Raw genomic sequence first — 20366 nt, forward strand, 5'->3', positions numbered from 1 at the left:
AGGGCAGCAACCTTCTCCTTTTTATCAGAAATGTTTTAATCACCAGAGCCCCAACACAACCACCCCAATTGAAATTTGTTGTGGAAATTGGGAACACTTGCAGATGTTAAATCATTCAAAGTGACTAAGAAATGCAACCCCATCACAGCCGTTAATGGCTTTTGCTTGAGCCAGCATTTCCCATCCAGGAAAAACCATTTGGGATATAGACCTTCAATTCACCCCATGGTTCATCGAAGCTATCAGATTGAGTATTGACCTCATAATTTTAAGGGTACAGGGCTATAAAGATCATGACTTTCCATCTGAAGGGTTAAGCCTAGTTACAAAATCAAATCACCAAGTTTATTTTTTCGTTTTTCTTCTGCTATTATTTGCTTTGACTATTAGTAGCAATAGTACCATTCAAAACCCAACAAAACTAGTCCTTCAATTTGACATTCAACCAATTTGGCGACTGGAAATAAAGGAAGCTCTTACAAGGTCCCACGTTGAATTTGGAGGAAACAGAGTATGTAGTTTGGAGGATGATCAATGTTTTGACAGGTTAATTGTAAAATGTAGACGATAAAGAGTCAGTTGATAAAAATCAAGTGTAATTAACCTATGTGTTGATCATTTTTTTTAACCCCATCAGAAGCTGGATCTGCAGGGTTGTGATAGTTAAAAAGGGTCCTTGGTTGGTGTAGTAATAAAATGTGTGAGATCGTTTGTCTTCTTGATTGTTGTAAGAGGAGGTTACATTACCTGGTTATGCATGTGCAAATAATTTTGCCACGTTTTTCTTGTTGATTGATGATTTGCACAATCAAAAGTAGATAGCAGGTAAAAGTTAAACTCATGGCATTTCTTCTGCATTAAAATTATATACGTTATTTGCCTATAGCCAGCCCTATACATATCTGACTACATAAATCAGTCGAAACTACCGTTATTAATTGAACCTCATCTTATGGTTTTTCCATCATAACCTCCTCAACTGTATCATCCCATCACAAGCCAAGGTCCCCTCAAGGTCTCCAATAATTCGAGCTATCCGAACCTCTAGACCTCTTTGAACTTCCTGGAAGAGAGTTCTAATAAAGTCGGTGAAGCGATTCATGTCAAAGCTGGCACATGTTTCTAGCTCTTCAGCAACACCAACAAGTCCAGAAGCAATCTTGGGTTGAATTTCCATTAGTTTCTGGCCTGTTGCAACCATATATCTCTGCAGCTGAAATGTTTCGTCAAGAAAGTGCTCTAGTGTTTTAGTCTTGTCCTTTGTTCTTGCAGTATCAGAATCTCCACGTCTACTATTTTGATCTAAACCATTGTCATGCTGAAAATCAGAAATAAGGAATTCAAAATCAAATGACGTGTCTATTTTCAACTGCTAAAAGAAAGGCCAACATGACCATCATATAATGCAGCTAGTAAGAATATTCTAATTTCAATATCACCTTCAGTTTTGGACCTTTTGGTCCCAGTTATATCCTAATATTTCATAAAATTAGAGCCAGATGGCATAGATTTTGCCAAAGAAACAATTGAAAGGGAGAATCATATTCTTTCTGAAAATTCACCAAGATAAAAAATTCAAGCTTACCATCCTATGGGAGAGGTCATCAACCTTCCCTTGGAAAGACTGGTACCGGCCGACTTGTTTATTCAGCAGGGACATTAGCAAAAGAAAACCTTTAATCCCACTTTGCCCATCATCATTGCTTTCTGTATGATCTTCAGCACCTTCATGCTTTCCAGTAAATCTGTCGAGCATAAGAAGTTGTTGTTTCAGCCTCTTGATCTTGTAAGAAACTCCAAGAGCTTGAAGATCCATCCTCCACAGAGAATTATTTGTACTTGAGGCATGCGTTGGTGATGCCAAATTTTCAGTGCCATTAACTTCCACTGAACTTTCACTTCCCTCTTGACTTGTTCCTTCATAGGCAACATCCTTATCTACTTCAAACTCTTTGTCAGGAGATTGTATCTTCAAAATTACATCTTTACACTGGCTAGAAGACGGGGTTTCCTCTTCTTTCTTAATGTCTTGCTCTTGAGATTGTTCCATCAAAGTTCTCTTTGTGTTCTGATCTTCCTCATCTGCTTTCCTACTTATGATATTGAATTTGTGCCAAAGGGGATCATTGACTACTGACGAATCATATGCAGTTGAATTTAAGTTCTTCTGGCTGTTTAGAAACCTTAACTGTGATGCAAACTGCTCTTTCAGGGAAGTTAATTCTTCTTCCCTTTCCAATAGCAAGGCTTCCAATTTCATGTTATTATGTCTGAGATGTGCCATATCTTTGTTCAGTCCCTCGACATGGGACTCTAGCCGCTTTGATTCTAATTCCATGCTCAGCAAGCGCCATCGATAAGTTTCTAATTTCTCATCTTTGAGTCTTAATTGCTCTACAAAAGCATCCATTTCTAGGTGATGCCTTTGCTCAATTACAGCTCCATACCTCTCTGCTTCTGAGCGAACCCAACCTTCCAACTGCTTAATATCAACTGTGATCAATCAAAAGCAAGAACAAAAGACAAATGAAACATGATTAGGGAGAAGAGCATGACCGCATATTTTCAGCAGTAATCGAATGAGGTTAACTAGAAGACAATATATGCTATATCAAAAGGACAATTAAGAGTTCAGTCTCACCCAGGTCCTGCTTTGCCTCAAACGAGTATCCATCAGATTCATTTCTAAACTCAGAATGTTCATACCCAAGAAGAGCATCAGCTGGCTGTGGTATGGTCTTTCCAATGTGTAAATGGGATGCACCTGTTGCACTAGAATTCGCCCCTCTTTCATTTAAAGCAATCTCAAATCTAGAATTTGCCTTTTCCAACATACTTCTCAATGAATGCCTCTCATGTCTAGACTCAGAGACTATCTTCCATCGTTCTGTTTCAAGCTCAGCTTGCTTCCTCTTCGCCTTTGATAATTTAATCTCCTTCAGAAGCATGTGCTTCTCTGTTGTATCTAACTTGGATTTTCTAAGCATTGCTGACAAAATCTTGTCTTTCTGTTCCAAATCCTTATGCATCTTTACAATCTCCGCAGATAGTTTTTGAACCATCACAACTGACTCCTCCTTTTGATCCAAGACTACATTTATCTCCCGCTTAGAAGCTTCAACTTGCCTAAGTGCTCGACCCATATCAGCATCAAGCTGCCGTTGGTTTGACACAAGCTCAAAAAATGCAGTTTTGTGCTTCAAAAGCTCAGAAGAATGCTCTTGGGCTGCACGCTGAGCATTTTCTCTCAATTCTTCTGCAACACTTTCAGCCTTTGTTAGCTTCTCTCCTGTTTCTTTCAACTTCTGCTCCAGTTCCCCCAATGCCTTGTCCTTAGATTGCACCAAAAGCTCCATATCCTTCATTTTATCATTCATGTCAGAAATTGTTTCATCCTCCTTTTTCTCACGAACCTTAAATGCATTTATTAGAGCCCCAATATGCTGCCGCAATTTCTTCCTTTCATTTAACCAGCATTGCTCCTGTGCAGCAAAGATGCTCACAACTTTCTCATTGGCTTTTGCATCTTCATGCCTCAGTCTCTTCAACCCTCCAATTTCTCTTTCAGCAGTCTCAAGCTTATGGAGAAGTTCATAATATTGCGCACTTCTTCCTTCTTTCTGAACTCTCCATACAAGCAATCCCAACAGTTGTGCACTTCCTCGGAGCATTTTCTCGCGTACTTCAGACAACCTCTCATCTTGCATATCAGGTATTGACAGTAGCCGTAGAGCAAAGAAAGCACAAGAAACACCAAAATACGTAGGATACAAACTATCACTCTTCTCTTCAGAGACAAATGCATATGAATTGGAGACCACCTTTTCTTCCATTACTCAGAAGTCAGAAGTTTTCTTCCTCTCCTATAGAATTTGATTGGGAAAACTGAAAATGTAAGCATTATCACGCAGAGCATAAACAACTCGCATAAAAATCCATTTTGAAAAGAAGAGTAGGATGAGAGGGGAGAAAGAAGAGAATCGATTATAATTCCATTAAGATATAAACATCTCGCTCAGTGCAGTAGTACTAGAATACCAACTAGATTTAAATGTGCAAATAAACCAGCACAGTGACTGGGAAACAATCACAATTCAAATGCTGCAAAGGAATCAATGAGTTGCATAAATTGTAACAGAACTTACAGAAAGAAGAGACTCACTTTTGCAGCTCAAAACCAGAGACCAGTCACCAGAGCTTGTTGCAGAGTAAAATTGTAGCTCGGAAGGAGCAGAGCTTCAATGGAGACCCTGAAGCATTCAACTTGTACTGTATACGTTATGTGACTACAGATTCCAAAAAGGCATGTTCATGTTACTCGTGTCTGATACAGCAAAATCAGTTGAAAAGAATTGTACTAAAAAAGAACAGGAAAGAAACGAAAGAAAGTTTAAGAACCCCCTGGTTTTCTTTGAAAGACTGACCTAACAGAAACCCCACATGCTTCTCCCCTCACCGAATTTTATCCTCCTTTTCCTCTTCAGCAGTGGAAATGAGTCATGAGGGATGACTGCTATAGGAAGCAAAAGCACTAGATTCCTGGTTGTTTGTCACCATTACTCATAAGAGAGTGGACTCCAAGAAAACAATAAACATATCTCAATCAAACAGTCCCACAATATTATTGTATATTTCCAGAGTGGCTTACCTGTATAAAACTACACTGCATAAAATATTTCCTAAAGTATTACAAAAGTGATACAAAAAGACTACAACAAATAAAGTGCTTTTCAGTAACCAAAAAACAAAACTGAAAAGATCTTTTGCATTGTTGGTTGGAACTTGGAGTCAAAATATCAGTACATGAACAAACAAACTCATTAACTCGATCTTGGACCATATTTTTCATATCACTATACCCTTATGCCAACTATTATTGCAAGTGAATACTTCAGAATCAGAAATCAAAGCAATTCCATTGAAAACCCAATGATTAATTTTCCAACATTCATCAAGAAATCCAATTGAATTCAGTAACAGTAATTTACCACATAAATAAATAGAGAAATACATGTATTTACCACTTACCAGTGAAAGGTCCAAGTGAGCTGCAACTGGGCAGTAGCATCTCTTGCAAATGACGAGAGCAGGCAAACAAGAATATTACTAACAGTTCAAAATCATCATGAAGGAACCACCAAAGCAACCAACTAGGTCATGGGTCCAGAGAGGTGAGCTTCTTCTCAAGTTCCTCCCTTGGCTGAGACCTGTAAAGCAGGAAACTTGTTCATGAAAAACTAAGGCAAATCCATTGTACTTAAAAAAGCAGCATCATATTTAGTATTATTTTAACATTAGAGAAAGCCAATAATCACCTTAATTTTATTTTTATTTTCCTTGATCTGCCCTTGGAATCTGGGGTTGGTGATGCTAAGAAATCTCTCTCTGACTTGCATAACATTTCTGAAAGCAAGGAAAAAAAATAAGAAATAAAGAAAACAGAAAGGACGAATAAACTAGTGTCACAGTCAAGTCTGGGCATTTGGGATCACAGCCCATGTTCCCACCATGGCTTTGTAATAAATTATTGTGCTTTTCTTGGGTCCCATCCCATCTGGATGATGTTTGCTCCAACTAGCCTCCCTCTTCTTCCTAAGCTAGCCCAGCAGGAAAGTGAATGATGCCATTTCAAGTTCAAAACTTTGCTTAAACTTTCATTTCAAAGAACGAATCTTTGCCATTTTCTGTTCAATATGTGTGATCACAAAATCACAATGTCTTTGGTTTTCCATTTTTTTGTTTCTCTGCCTGTTGCTGGGCTTTGCATCAACCAGCTCAGTGTATTGGGGTATGAAATAATTGAGTAGCTCATGAGTCATTCACACCGAACTCTCCTTGTCCCAAAGAACTTGACTTGATTGAGACTTTTTACCAAAACTATTAACTCTATTCAAATCATCAAATAATAATAAGATCAAAAGAGGAAGAGGAAAAGAAAAAGAAACTTGAATATTTTCATTTTTGGGCAGGAGGATATTAGATTACGGATAGCCCAATGGCGCACGCAAACAGCACTAAAACTTACTCAAACAAACGACAACGACAACAAATATATCGTCGTTCATAGAATTGTAACTTAAAAATAGTATAGCCGCGCGGCTATACCTAATCCAATCATAGGGTAGAGATTCACATAGACAACCCGTGCACCACTCCACACTGGATAGAGCTTGACTCTAAACTTACGCCTTTCGCGCGGCATCTCCCCCGATAAATATCTCCCCATCTCATTTCCGGAAAGTTATGTATTCAGTTTATTTATAAATAGTATAGCCGTCCGGCTATACTTGGTTTATTTAATATATTTTTTAAAATAGTATAGCCGGGCGGCGGTACTATTTTTAAGAATCATTCATAAAACCGAGTATATATCTCTCCATCTCATTTCTGGAAAGTTCTGTATTCGGTTTATTTATAAATAGTATAGCCGGGCAGCTATACTTGGTTTATTTATTTTTTTTTAAAATCGTATAGCCGGCCGACTAAACTGATTTTGACACGTGAGTGCCTTATGGCTAGACGAGTCCTCCTTTTTTTTCTTTTTTTTTTTCTTATACTTGGTTTTTTCGATTTTTTTTTAAATATAGTATAGCCGCACGGCTATAATCGATTTTATTAATGATTCTAAAAATAGTATTGCCGCTCGGCTTTACTTATTCTGACACGTGGGCACCTATTCGCTAAGCGGGTCCTCTCTTTTTTTCCCTTAAATAATATAGCCGAGCAGCTATACGCGGTTTTTTCTGTTTTTTAAAAATAGTATAGTCAGGCGGCTAGACTCGGCTATGCTTATTTTCACACGTGGCCGCCTATTCGCTAGGTGGGTTCTCTTTTCCCTTTTTAAAAAAAAAAGAAAATAGTATAGCCGCACGGCTATAATCGAATTTTTCCCTATTTTTTTTATAAATATTATAGCCGCGCGGCTATACGCTTTTTTATATATATACTGGGATCCTTTTTTTTTTCTTTTAAATTTTTTTCCCGTATTTCGTTTATCGATAAGAGTAGTTTAGAGCATTATTCATTACTATTAGGCCAATACCCGAGTCTCTATTGTCCCCTTTTCATTTTTTACTTTTCCAGGGTTATTACCCTTATAAAGAATTTACCACTTTCTCGTTCAATAATCTATTATACATGTACATATGTATTTTTCAATAATACATCCGTGTTCTGTACATGTCTTAAAGATTGGGTCAAATTCATGTTTTTTTAAAAAGCAAACATATAATACACGTATTATATATGTACGCACATATTTTTTACAAAATTTTCAATAAGACACACAAAATTCACGTATTATACAAATAATTCTCACATATTATTGAATAAAAATAATATATATTAAAATATTATATAGTGTCTGAACTTTTAAGTTATAATTTGACAAAATTTTGCCGAATAAAACACGTATGTATCTTTTCCTGTTTAGTATTTTATAAATAGTATAGCCGCTCGGCTATACTCGGCTTATGTAATATTTAAAACAAAATAGCTCGGTTTTGTGAATTATACAAATAATTCTCACATATTATTGAATAAAAATAATATATATTAAAATATTATATAGTGTCCGAACTTTTAAGTTATAATTTGACAAAATTTTGCCGAATAAAACACGTATGTATCTTTTCCTGTTTAGTATTTTATAAATAGTATAGCCGCTCGGCTATACTCGGCTTAATGTAATATTTAAAACAAAATAGCCGGGTTTGTGAATGATTCTCAAAATAGTATAGCCGCGCGGCTATACATATCCAATCATTTAATCGACGTGGCGTACCAGGCGTAGAGATTCACATAGACAACCCGTGTACCATTTCACACTGGATAGAGTTTGACTCTAACTTACGCCTTAGGCGCGGTGTCTCCCCCTATAAATATCTCTCCGTCTCAATTCCGGAAAGTTCTGTATTTCTATCGTCTTCTTGAGATTCCGTTTCCCAAATCTGAAAGCCCTAATTTTTCAAATTTGCAATTCAACAGCCGAACATTTTAGGAATTACCAGCTTAACTCACAGATAAAGCTCCTTTTTGGGATTATATGGGTGAATTTAACATGGAGGATATGCCTCTACCCGCTCTCTTCGAGCAAGCTCAGAAGATCCATCTCACAGCGACAGAGTCCGGCGATGTTGATCAGGTACACCTCTCCACACCATAAGTTTGTGGGTACATCATAACTTTTCATTGTGTAATTGATTTGGGTGATTCGATTGCGTTTGTGGTGGTTTGGATATTAGGAGGTGGTGAGGAAGGGATGCAAGGCTTTGGAGAAGTGCGATGAAATGATAAGCAAGCTGGGCTTGTTCTCAACCAACGAGACCAAGGAGGATATCAGCACCACCAATCTCAAATATCTTCTGGTAATTCTCCTGGGTTTTTTAAATTTTTATATTATGGAATTGTGAATGTTTTCTACCAGTCTGCATTTAGCAGTCATTTCAGATAATAGCTCGGAAAGCTTTTCTCTTTGGTTTAAATATTATGAGCTTCTAATGGTATTTTGGTTACAGGTGCCATATTATCTTGGTGAGTTAACTGAAAAAGTTGCACAGGATGACAGGATACAGATTCTTAAGACATCCCAGGCTAAGTTAAAGGTGAAGCATATTCAATAGTTACTTGTCAGTAAAGCAATAAGATCATCGAACATATCATGTTCATCAATGTATTTGTACGAGAATATGTGTTCCGTTGAATAGTTCAAAGTTTATGTTTCTATTAAAGCTAAATTAGGAGGGTGACATCTTGTAGGAATTTATATCGTTTTGTGAGGCAATGGAACTTGTACCAGAAGAGGAGTTACAAACATCTGCGCTAGATGGCCCAAATTCACTTGTTGATAGAAGAGCTCTGAAGGTACTTTAATTTTCTTATCATATTCACTCAAATTTCTTGGAGACTCATGGCTTGTATAATTGCATTATTTGTGCTGCTGACTTGTTTACATTTTGGAGTGGCTAACATGTGATGTGAAAGTAGAAGTTTGGTGTTAGTATGCTACTTATTCTACTTGTTTCTGTATCCAGATTGCTCGATTTAAACGCCAAAGAGCTGCAGAATCAAAATTGTTGGAAATTAAGGAGCGGAAAGAGCGAAGAGGGCGTTCAACTAAAGCAGCTGCCTTGTCAACTCCTATTGAGGCAGGAGAGGAAGATGTGCTGGATGATGATGGAGAGGAGGAGCGAGAGGTTAGTATAGTTCTTGTTATGTTTATGTAGGGCAGTACATTAGCACTCATTGGACCCATTTTGAGTGCCAATATGCATAAATTACTGTTAGTGAATGTGGAGTCCCAATGGCATTCACCTCCTTGTTACTGATTTGTTGTTCGGTTTTACATTACAGTGTTTTGACAAGTTTAAATGTCTAACCACATCCCTTTTCTTGCAGGCTTGGTTTACTACTATCTCTTTGGCAGTTTGTAAGGTTACTTTATAGCTTTAAAGTAATCTTCCACATGAAATCATCTTTATACGTGTCAATTCATACTCATGTCTTCCTTCCATGCAATCATGTTCAGGCTTTTGATCTGCTGGAGATGCTAAAGAAAGAGGAAGAGATGCTTCTAGCTTTCAAGGAAAGGCAGTCAAAGGTAATTGATATCAACATCTGTGTGCTATTGATGACTTGTGTTGTATACTAACATTGTGGGTGTTTGAGTAACATTACTCTGTCATGAATTCGCAATTTTGGGTGATAATTGGAAGTGAAAAGAGGGAAAAAATCACTAGAGCATTGCACCAAATGTTTTGAGAAGAAAGCTATCTGTTCAGTATATTTCTGTAGTTAATAGATGGTTAGTGGGTAAAGTTCTAGTGTTTAAGTGAAAGAACGGGTTTTCTGAAAGGTTTGTCAAAAGAAAAGTGAAAGAATGGAGTTCTGAAAGGTTTTCTGTTTGTCATGTATTTCAGGATGGGAACAAGGAATTTTATCAAGATGTTCTTGATGATCGGGCCAAGAGGGCAGAAGCTTGGCATCGTGATGCTGCTGCTCGAGTGCAGTATACCAGACCAGCAGAGCCTATCACATGTGCAACTTTTGCTCAGGATGTTCTAGAAGGGCGAGCAAGTGTATCACTGATGCATGAACACAAACACCAGCCACTAATATTTGGACCAGCTAGTCTTGTAGGTGGAAATCCAACAAGTGAGAGGGAAAGGATGGCAGCTCAGGTTTTCCAGCCCAGTCATAGGTACATTTCCAGGGTCTGATTAATAAGTATTAAGTGCGTTAAAGGAAAATGGAGAAATACTTTATACTTTTGTTACTTGATATGCCAAGTCTAATTTATCATGAGCATATGATGGAAATATCTGGATTTTGTGTTTGTGATTTCTTCTTTTCTCATTTTAAACATTCCTTTGAGATGCCAAATTTAATTACTGTGCAAGGTTGCCCACCATGAGCATAGAGGAAGCTGGGCTGAAGGAGATGGAGATAATGAACACGTGGCAAGAGAGGAATGTTAAACTTATGGAAGAAGCCAATTCTGCATGGTACAAGGAGAGTAGGAAACCAGGACCGCCTGAGGACGATGATGAAGATGATGATGCTGCTCAAGATAAGGCGAGGGCATGGGATGACTGGAAAGATGATAATCCTCGGGGTGCTGGCAATAAGAAGCTCACCCCTTGTGGATAAAATGACACGTGGAGCAATCCTGGTTTACAGAAGCATTGTTTTCTAGAATTTTGATTTACTGGAAAGCTAGAATTTTGTGTTGTATTTTGTGTGTTCTTTTGTTGTCTAGATTTAACTTATGTATAGTACCCAGGATATTTATTTGAATAAAATGTTATCATGTGGGTCGAGCAAAGCTTTTCGTTAGTGGGGGTGAGTTGCCATGAAATTCTGATCCAGTTGTCTTTCCATCGCTGTCGATTTTCTGTTCATATATTAACTTCTAAAATAAGCTAATTCATTGCCCGTATTATGCTTTACAAAGTATACAGCTTTAAGATTTCTTGTCCAAAGTATACAGCTTTAAGATTTCTTTTCCGATGCAATTTGGTGATAACCAGCAGGTGGAAATGTAGCAACTATTCAATCCATCGTTAGCTTCAACATCTTTTATCAGAACTGGCGAGATAAAGAATCAAATAAAAGTCGAACTTTTCTTTTCTCTTCAAATGTGCCTTATTGGGCATGGTTATCTACCCACGTACGTCTCCTCAAAAGTTGAAATCTTGAGAATGAAATAAATGGCTCTCTGATTGATATTGATAGCCTAAAATGGTTTATAGGCTGAACCTCAAAATCGTCGAACTTGGCTTGGCATCCCTCGTCAACAAGATGCAGGCACCCAACAATAACTTCCTTAAAATGAGTGATCTTCGCATAGAGTGATTCATAACTTGCCTCTATCACACGATCTGTTGCTGCAAATGATTTTCTTGGAGAAGTGGCGACAACTTTTAAATGACTAGAACTTGCATAGGTCCTTTCCCATTTAGCTTGCCACATGTTCAAGCTCAGAATTATTGTGCAAGAACCTAGTTCATTGACAAAGTAATTCCTTCCTTAGGTTTCTAACAGCGGGTTAGAATTATGATATGCTCTAGAGATGCTTACATCGAAATTTCATATCCTACAGAAACTTTTGCTAGACACCAGTATGCAATGTATTCCCTCCCTGTTTAACCTATGCAACAAACAAGATCGAATAAAACCTAGGCTAGGAAATATACTCCCTAATACTTCTTAATCCCTATTGTGCATCTCCTTCACTGCAGTCAAAGAATGGCGGAACACAATCAATTCAAGGGTTAATAGATAGAGACAGCAAAGGATATTATCCCACGGTTTAATTTAAAGATCCAGCGTAACTTATCTAGCATATGTGTATGATGAACCTCAAGTTTTTCAGAACACCATTACACTTAACATCATATATTTGTGTAATGTTAGAGCAAATGGCAGATGAAAAAGAGGTATTATCCATGGACGGGAAAGTGTACCACTGTTCCCCACTAATACTATGACTATTGAAGAACTGCCTATCTAGACAGTGATATTCATGATTTGATATCAAACGGAACCTCTGCAAAAGAGAAAATAAAGTAACCCCTACAAAAGTAAATTCTAGAAGGCAACGGATCAAATATACACAATGCAGAGAAAATTGAAATAAAAATCAGAAACAATCAACAACTTCCATTAATGCCAACAAACAGTTTCTATTGGTAAACCCAAATATCAAAACATTTGAGCAATTACAACATCAACTGAAAACAATGGAAGGAAAGTAAACACAATGCCCGCACAGTAATTACCTAAAAGTACACACAATTTGATGCATTACATGAAAAGGCTTATCGCTAACTGTATAACACAAGTTATACCGCTTAAGATACATACAAGAAGTTCACCGATAGGGCCAAGAAAGTTACCAGTACAGCAATAAACAGAGCCTGTGAACCCATCCCGATCGATTTCGCTAACTTATCCCTCCAAGAGCTTGTTTGTAATGTTACAGAATTCTCATTCATCTTCAAGTATAGCAAAAGCACAATACACCACTGAAACATCTCCCAAGAAGACGCCACAACCTTCCAGATCAGCCAAGTCAACTGTCAATGCACTTGAATCCCCTGCAAACCCACAACCAAATCCCAAACAAGATGGCACAGACAAACAAGTCGAGCATCAACACCACCCAAACATGTTTCCTCCAAACTTGCTTGGCCTTTTGGCGATCACCTGAAAGCAAAGGACCATTCTTTTGTGTTTGCAATGAAAAATCTCTAAACCCACCATTAACGTCATCACAAACATCCACCTTCTTCTCCATTGTGGTCACATCTTTGCCAACATCCCCATTAAGCTCCCCAGACAATCTCTTCTTCTTCTTCAACCCTTCGCTGGTCTTCTTCCCAAGCAGCGGTGTCAAGACCAATTTCTTCCCTTTGCTCGAACTCAAGCTGAGATTTCGACTGGCTGGAGGAGAATTGGGCAACTCCAAGTCCGAGGCCATTATTTTTCGGATAATCGAATCAAACTGAGCTTGGAAGCAATGGGAGGCATAATTATCACGAACCAATATCGACCCACTTCCATTAGCCTCCTCAAAATCGCATTTTAGGCGGTTTAAGAAGGAAAGAGCCTCGGACTGATCAAGATCATCATCGAATATAGCAAAATAGACAAAGGGGTCATGGATTAAGAAGGTGTAGGTTCTTTTTCTCACCGTGTGAGTGTACATGGAATGGTGAGGTGGGGTTATCTCGATGCATTGTTGAACCAAGGGTCCGAGACCGGGTTCTTTGGAGAACTCGCCGATAATTGTGATTTTATGGGCAATGCAGGCGTAGTAAATGAGATTTGGATTCGAAATCATCGAATTGTTCTTCAACAAAATCAAAAAGTTTGAGGCTTCAATGGCAAATTAATGGCCTGGATTTGAAGGAGGACATGGGATTTTGATTTGGAATGGAGGCCGAGAGAATTCGCATAGTAACTCGGAGCTTCTAATTGGGATTTGCTGTCTGCAAATATCGACTGGTTTCGTGGGTGTTCGATTCAGAAAGATCAAATCTTGCAAATCCCCTCCCCACTCTAAACCTGTTTCTTGTAGATTTTCTCTTCTTCTCTCTCTCTCTCTCTCTCTCTAAATCATTTCCCTGAAGATCTTCCTCACTATCTATCTCTACACAAATCTCTCTGTAAATATCTAGGGTTTGGACTCCTCCGAAGGAAAGGAGGAATCAACAGTAGGATCCATGGGAAGCAACCCTCGAAAAGAAAGGGAATAACGGCTTTTTTTGTCCAATTTGCCCTTGTGCGAAAGCTTTATTACCGAAATACCTAATTGCAGCACGCCAGCAAGGTCAAAATCGAAATTTTTATTTTTATTTTAAATTTTTTATTTTCAACGTGTAAGCTTCAACCTCGGTGCTCGCTGGCCTGTTGGTGCTGCACATGTTAATCTTTTATTTATTTGCGTGGGTCACGGACATTTCCAAGGGCGGTGCAAAAGTGCATTGGTTTTTTAAAAAAATTAAACAATTCGTTAATCAAAGATTGCTGATTAATCACAATTCATTAGTAAATTTGTGTTGGTAATTAAGTTTGAATTTCTACCGACCTTTATTTTAAGAGTCTATGCAATTATTCTATACGAATGAAGTCAATGATTGTTGATAAATGTAAGAAACTTGTAGTTCAAATAGTTAAGAGTAGTTATCTTTGACGTCTTGTGTTCAAATTATCTTTAATACTACATGTATAATATATAAAAAATGATAGTTGATAAGTTTACATCGTATGATGAAAAAGATTTTGAAAATGCATTGATATAATGTTGAAGAATTAGAGATTTATTAAAGAAAGGCATTGTTGAATTGAAACTTGGAAGAACATGCTTGTCTTCAAACTAAAAATTCTCTCAATCTACTCTCTCAAGAATAATTAAGAGATATTTAGTCATATACCCATTCTTAGCACTAAAACTATAAATAAACCTTACACCATTTAATTTCTATAAACAAACCCAAAAAAACACCTAAAAAATGATAGCTGGCCATACTGAATTTATTTTTTATTATTAAATTACTTTGATGCCCTATTAAGTGTTTTGGGCTTTTTTATGAGGTTTTGGGGTTGGGTTTGTTTTAAGAAATCAATGACAATTTTGTAATTTAAAAGAAGTTAAAAGACTTTTTGTTATGTTGTAAATGGGTCTTTGGTGTGTTTTTAAAGTCCATTTCATATAGAATTTTTTTTTATAAATAATTTTGGCTCCTATATTGAGTCTAATAGTGAATCTCCCAATAATTAATCTTTACTTGATTTGATTACATTATTTTTTGCTTTATTTTAGAGTTTTTTCTTTCGCATTTTGATTAATCCAATTTTAAGTCGTGAAAGTAGCCTAGATCATCTGGAACAGTTAGGATGGTAAATCTAAAAACATTGAAATGATAGACATCAAAAGATTGAATGGTCAAAGTGTCTCTATCTGAAAGCTTAACTCTTTTTTTTTTTCTTTTATGAGAAATAATTTAGGAGGAAATTGGCTACTCTCATCACCCGCACCAAGGCAGTAAGCCTCAAATTTTACCAACATGACATTGACAACAACCATGAACCAATGATTTCCCTTGATACATTTTTTTTTTGCCTGCTACTGCATAATACCTTTATTCAGAAAGAAACAAACGTTTCCATTTTCTTTCACTAAATAAAGTAGAACAAAAAACGTCTCTATTATAAGGTTCGCCCCTAAAAAAGGATTGAATTCCTCTTTTTATATACTAAATGAATCAGAATGATGTAAAATAATTACTCTCCTGTACACTTCCGTGTAGACCAAAGAAATCAACCAAGACAAAAGCTTCTCTGTGTAAGTGTGTAGGATCTCAGCTGATGGATAAGAAACAGGATACGGATACCCTATACTTAGGACTCGGAGTCAATGAACCAGGAAAATTTTGGAGGTTATTCTTCATATCTTGCTTCTTCTTTTCTTTTAGTCTTTTACTTCCTCAGCTAATGTACGGTGGGTCGATAAATGCCCATTCGAAGACCTGCTCGTACTTAACTGCAGCACTTTCCCATGTGAAGTCTCTCTCCATACCTCTTTTCATCAATCCCTCCCAAGAAGGCTTATACTCTGTGAAAGTCCTACATGCAAGTCTCAGCGCCTGTCGATTATTAACCGTTCGAGTTAGGATGGGGACAAATAATAATAGTAAGTTTATTGTGCTACCAGTAAACTCTGCAAGATTATAAAGTGCATCAGACGGACTTAACTTCTTCTATATAACACACAGAAAGTATGTGTGTTTCGGTTTTAAAAAAGGAAACAATGAACTAACTTACCGCCAACATGCTCTCTTTTGTCAGTGGAGAGAAAGTCCACCTGCCAATATATTCCACAAGGATGCAACAATAAGTTTGATTCTATGAATTTTTATAATGAGAGACTGTCAAGAAAATGCACCAAGCAATAGACTAAGTAAACATACCCTGTCCCGTTGCCTTGGCCACCTTGAGCATATGGATTAAAATTCAATACTGTATCCTGGAAAACAAATAACAGAAAGCGTCTAAGACAAAGAAGACACATGATGAAAGAACCACAATTAATCTTCCGAGTGTTTAAACTCACTCTAAGTCCTCCTGTGCTATGAACCACTGGTACAGTTCCATATCTCATTGCGTACAACTGATTTAGTCCACAGGGCTCGAATCTTGAGGGCATCAAGAGTATGTCACAGCTGGTAATTCCAGGATCAGGGTCAGTGCATGGACGTACATAGTAACCTCTAAACAATGAAACACAGATCTTAAATTACCCTGCAGTTATTCTATGAGAAACTGGGACATTAAATCCAACCCAACCGCGGAATTTATCTTTATATGTTGCTTCTGCTGCTCTCATCCAATCTTCACACAGTGGGTCCCCAGACCCCAGCATAACCTGAAACATATTACATACCTTTAGTTGAAACTTGAAACAACAGAGTCACAATGAAATGTAGTATCCGCAACAAAAGTTTTCAGTAGAAACTAAAACCCTTCTTTGTTGTATGACGGGAACAAACTACTTCAAATCATACAATCAAAATGCATGAAAAGGAGAAAAACTCACAAATTGCACATCATCTTCCATAAGCTGTGGCATTCCCAACTGAATCAGGTCAATGCCTTTCTGGTAGTCCAGTCGCCCAATGAATCCAATCTATAAAGTTCAAAACTCAAATCAATATTAGGAGCAGAGTATACTTTGCTGCCAAACCTGAGCATAAATTGAGATTAATGGCTTATGCCTTACCAATGGGCAATCAGGCCTAATGGGAAGACCTAATTCCTTCTGCAAAGCAAGCTTGCATTGAACCTGCAGTTGGCAGACAACAGGGGTAAGAGAACTACAGTATAATAACACCCCATCTTTAAATGATAGACTTAGCCACCTTTCCGGATAGATCATCAGCAGAATAGTGGGAAGCAATATGCACATCAGAAGATGGGTCCCATTCAACCACATCAACGCCATTTGTGATTCCTGTTCATTAAAGCAAAATTAGAAAAATAAAGTGCCATCAGCAGATGGTGTTATTCTCTTGATTAAGAGTTATTCTCCTCAATCATGGCACATTGGAAGCTAGACAATGAGATAAGAAGTTCAAGTGACGTACCAGTGAGAATACTCTTTCTACTGCTTAGTAGCTCATTTAGACCATATCCGCCTTCAACAGTTGTTATTTCCCAGGAATATCCCTACAATTAGAAGGTATTAATTGAACATTACAAGAAGAATAGCAAGAAGGCACGTCTGGCAGGAAAGTTCTGGCAAAGCTATCATCTCGACAATACAAGTGGCCTAAACATTCTATAATCATAATTACAGGAACAAGATTAGCTCACACTGGCATTTATCGATTAAAGCTTTCCAATTCTAGATATGAAATACAACTGACCTCGCTGACTGTCAGAATCCGATCAGATGTCACAATTGCACCCTTTAGGATGTTCACTGCTTCACCTGTGTCAAGAGCATGGGTCCTTGCCCATGTTGGAAACACCCATTCCAGTGCTCCATACCACTCTGGAGGTATCCCCAAATTCTTGAATGTTACTGCAGGTTCCACTCCCTTATTACAAGACAAAAATTTATAAGATTACTTTAAAAATAACTCCCTTTTTATATTGGATGAGACATATGACTGAAGATTGGTATCAGGAAAAGAAAGAAAAAACATCAACCTGATGTGCAAGGTTATGAATTACAACAACACTTCGGGCATCCTTATAAACTCCATATGGACGATACTTGGCAGCCAAAAGTCTGAATCAAAGGACATATAATGATTAGAACTCCACCATCACTAACTAACTTTACTCGAAAAAAGGAAAATAAAGAAAGAAGGAAACATATAGCAAAAGAATTAAGAAAGAAAACCATATAGCTAACCAATTAATTAGTTGAAACTACTTACAATGGCACAAGGCCTGCATGCCAGTCATTGACCATAAATAGGCATTTTTCCCCAAAGGTGTACCCTCCCAATGGAAGCACCAATGGTGCTTCACATGCTGCATGGCAAAGTAAAGTGAACCGAAACTGTAAAACCAAATGAGAATAAAACTTATCATTATTTGTGAATAAAACAGGATACAACTTAAATAATCTATCCGCTATGTACAACTTGTTCAATTCAAAACTATACCTGATTATCACCAAATGCACCAAAACTATCTCCATATGGATTTCCAGGCCTGTGGAATGATGGGTGGTCCACAAATACCTAAAGAAGCGAGGGAATGAGATCGTCATTGTCAAGAGAAACCTCCCAGTCTGGACATATTACTAAAGAACAGATTCGGGGTCTAAAAAATTATAAATCTCCTGCCAAACTGTTTTAAGAAGGATATACTAGAACACAAGAAATATCCTCAATATCTTACCCAATCAACACCTTCCCTGTATTCATGGAAGAAAGCAACTTCTTGGTCTCCTCCAAAACAATAGATCTTGATGTGGGTATCCAAATCAAGAGCACCAGAAAATTTCTGGTCTGCAGCAGTACCGTTTTGATATCTAGGAGAGACAACCATAACACGGTGTCCACGAGCAGCTAGAACAATAGGCAAAGAACCACAAACATCTCCTAAGCCTCCTGTCTTTGAATAAGGTGCAGCTTCAGCAGTAACAAACACAATGTTGCGTGTTACTTTTGCTTTGGATTTTTCTTTGCCATCTATGTCCTCTGTTTCGTCCACTCTATCGGAAGTTGCATCTTCAGGAGACGAGTCAGGGACTTTGAGTTCACCTGCAGAAAAAAAATATCAGATGGGTCCGCAAAAATTCATATTCAATTTTTTTCTTGCAAACTGATGTGCTGGCGTGATTATGAATTCGTTTTGTTTAAATAGCCGGAAAAAAGAAAAGGAAGATGTCAACATGCAGGATTTGGAACTATTCATCAAATTTGCAGGGTCGCTGAATTCTAACAATGAAATGCAGCCCACTGTTAGACAATCCAAGGAGGAGACCACATGGAATGCAAGGACCTGAGTCTTCACATGCAAATTGATGTGGACATCGAAAACCAAGGGCGCCTCACAGACAAGAAAAGATTCCATGAAAATCCACCACTAATTATGAAAGGCCCTAGTATACTAAAAATAGAAACTTCATCGACACATCATACATCTCTTATCAAATCAAAAGCAATGAATTTTGGGAACTGAGGGCTAAACAACACTTAGAATTTTAAGAGCATTCACTCCATATGTACCAACCAGTGCATCAAATATCTATCATCATGCCAAGGTTAGGTTGTGTCTCCATCAGTGCGCCATACAATGTGATCACATAAAATCTTGCTGCTAACTAAACATTCAAGTTTTTGGTCAAATTTTCCATCAGAAAAAAAGAGGGGGAGGGGGGAATTGTCTTGGTACACTTCCTCCGCCTTACTTTCTCATCTATTAGTGGCATGCATAGATCAGATTTGACAGTTAGCTTTTGCTTCAACAAAAGGGCCTTAAAATTCATTGAATAATCCGTGATAAACCAATTTGAAAACAGGGAAAAGCCGAAGAATTTACAGATGGAAAAACCAAGAAAACGAAGGAGGAAGGCATTTAATTTAACAGTATGAACAAAAAAATTCAAACAAGTCTCTGCCCAGATAACAGAGCCAGAGCCAAAATTGAAAACCAAGCCTGAAAAGACAAACAAACAAACATACCATTGGGAGGAATCAAGTTAAACCCAATAACAGAGCCAGAGCTATCCGTCTCGGCGCCCAAAAGAACACCTTTTTCCTCCCTCTGGTCTTCAACTGCTGAAGCCCCGTCTTGGGCACCGCCACTTCCACCTGAAACTTGTGCTCTAAGCCTCAAAGCCGGTCTTCTACTTCTTCTTTTCCACAGAGGAACAAAACCTACTTGCCCAATCACCTCATGATTCACAAATTTAGTAGTTGGAATCAGATTTACGGATGATTTGCATGGGATTAAACTAGTAAATTTCAGAGACTCCATTAGAGTTTGTTTGACACAGAAGGGCTGGAGAGAGAGAATAGACCCGAGTCCAATATAGGACGGAAGGTATCGTGAATTACGTTTGAAAGAACGTAGAAAAGCCAGCAAAATTAGATGTCACACACAAACAGGGAACTACGTACACCTGTGGGGATCAGATATGTGAGATCCAGAAAAAGCGCCAAACTCAGAAAATGGATCCTCAGTGTTACACCACATCCCTGTAAAAAATGTTCGCCCAATCCAATGCTCCCACGTGTCATATACTAAAGAACACATTTTGTCGGTTTTATGCCGTGCAAAATATCACGACAGGCAGGATGGTTTTGGCGTCTGATAGTGGCACACAGGCGATTATGACTCAGGTG

General features: G+C 37.8%; 4 protein-coding genes across 10 annotated transcripts; 1 reads left to right on the forward strand and 3 right to left on the reverse strand.

The window, feature by feature from the left end:
• Positions 1-826: 826 nt before the first annotated feature.
• Positions 827-5816, reverse strand: LOC110767177 (Ribonuclease P protein subunit P38-like protein). Of its 7 annotated transcripts, none has more exons than XM_088249220.1 (8): positions 5508-5816; positions 5316-5403; positions 5029-5207; positions 4425-4539; positions 4163-4250; positions 2642-3885; positions 1586-2493; positions 827-1318 (listed from the first exon to the last, which is right to left on the reverse strand). In XM_088249220.1, exons 6-8 carry the CDS (start codon positions 3831-3833, stop codon positions 965-967), a joined length of 2454 nt encoding a protein of 817 aa, XP_088105346.1. In that variant the 5' UTR covers positions 3834-3885; positions 4163-4250; positions 4425-4539; positions 5029-5207; positions 5316-5403; positions 5508-5816; the 3' UTR covers positions 827-964. The 7 variants fall into 7 exon arrangements, with proteins under 7 accessions (XP_088105346.1, XP_088105347.1, XP_021826341.1 ...); XM_088249221.1 differs by having other exon boundaries at positions 2642-3863; positions 4146-4250; XM_021970649.2 differs by having other exon boundaries at positions 4163-4286.
• A 2090-nt stretch (positions 5817-7906) lies between these two features.
• TAP46 (2A phosphatase associated protein of 46 kD) lies at positions 7907-10833 on the forward strand. The gene is made up of 9 exons (XM_021970656.2): positions 7907-8143; positions 8244-8366; positions 8517-8603; positions 8758-8862; positions 9033-9194; positions 9397-9432; positions 9527-9598; positions 9918-10198; positions 10398-10833. The coding sequence occupies exons 1-9, from the start codon at positions 8045-8047 to the stop codon at positions 10645-10647; spliced, it is 1215 nt and encodes a 404-aa protein (XP_021826348.1). The 5' UTR covers positions 7907-8044; the 3' UTR covers positions 10648-10833.
• A 1294-nt stretch (positions 10834-12127) lies between these two features.
• Positions 12128-13753, reverse strand: LOC110767186 (SNARE-like superfamily protein). The gene has a single exon (XM_021970660.2). The coding sequence runs from the start codon at positions 13340-13342 to the stop codon at positions 12572-12574; it is 771 nt and encodes a 256-aa protein (XP_021826352.1). The 5' UTR covers positions 13343-13753; the 3' UTR covers positions 12128-12571.
• Positions 13754-15142: 1389 nt separating this feature from the next.
• SS1 (glycogen/starch synthase, ADP-glucose type) lies at positions 15143-20157 on the reverse strand. The gene is made up of 15 exons (XM_021970658.2): positions 19704-20157; positions 18415-18779; positions 18177-18254; positions 17946-18070; positions 17713-17794; positions 17427-17600; positions 17145-17226; positions 16920-17011; positions 16781-16843; positions 16598-16687; positions 16302-16426; positions 16115-16223; positions 15972-16027; positions 15826-15865; positions 15143-15647 (listed from the first exon to the last, which is right to left on the reverse strand). The coding sequence occupies exons 1-15, from the start codon at positions 19996-19998 to the stop codon at positions 15489-15491; spliced, it is 1935 nt and encodes a 644-aa protein (XP_021826350.2). The 5' UTR covers positions 19999-20157; the 3' UTR covers positions 15143-15488.
• Positions 20158-20366: the final 209 nt, after the last annotated feature.

This window comes from Prunus avium, chromosome 2 (genome assembly GCF_965620075.1).
Source record: "Prunus avium chromosome 2, drPruAviu1.hap1.1, whole genome shotgun sequence".
NCBI lineage: Eukaryota > Viridiplantae > Streptophyta > Magnoliopsida > Rosales > Rosaceae > Prunus > Prunus avium.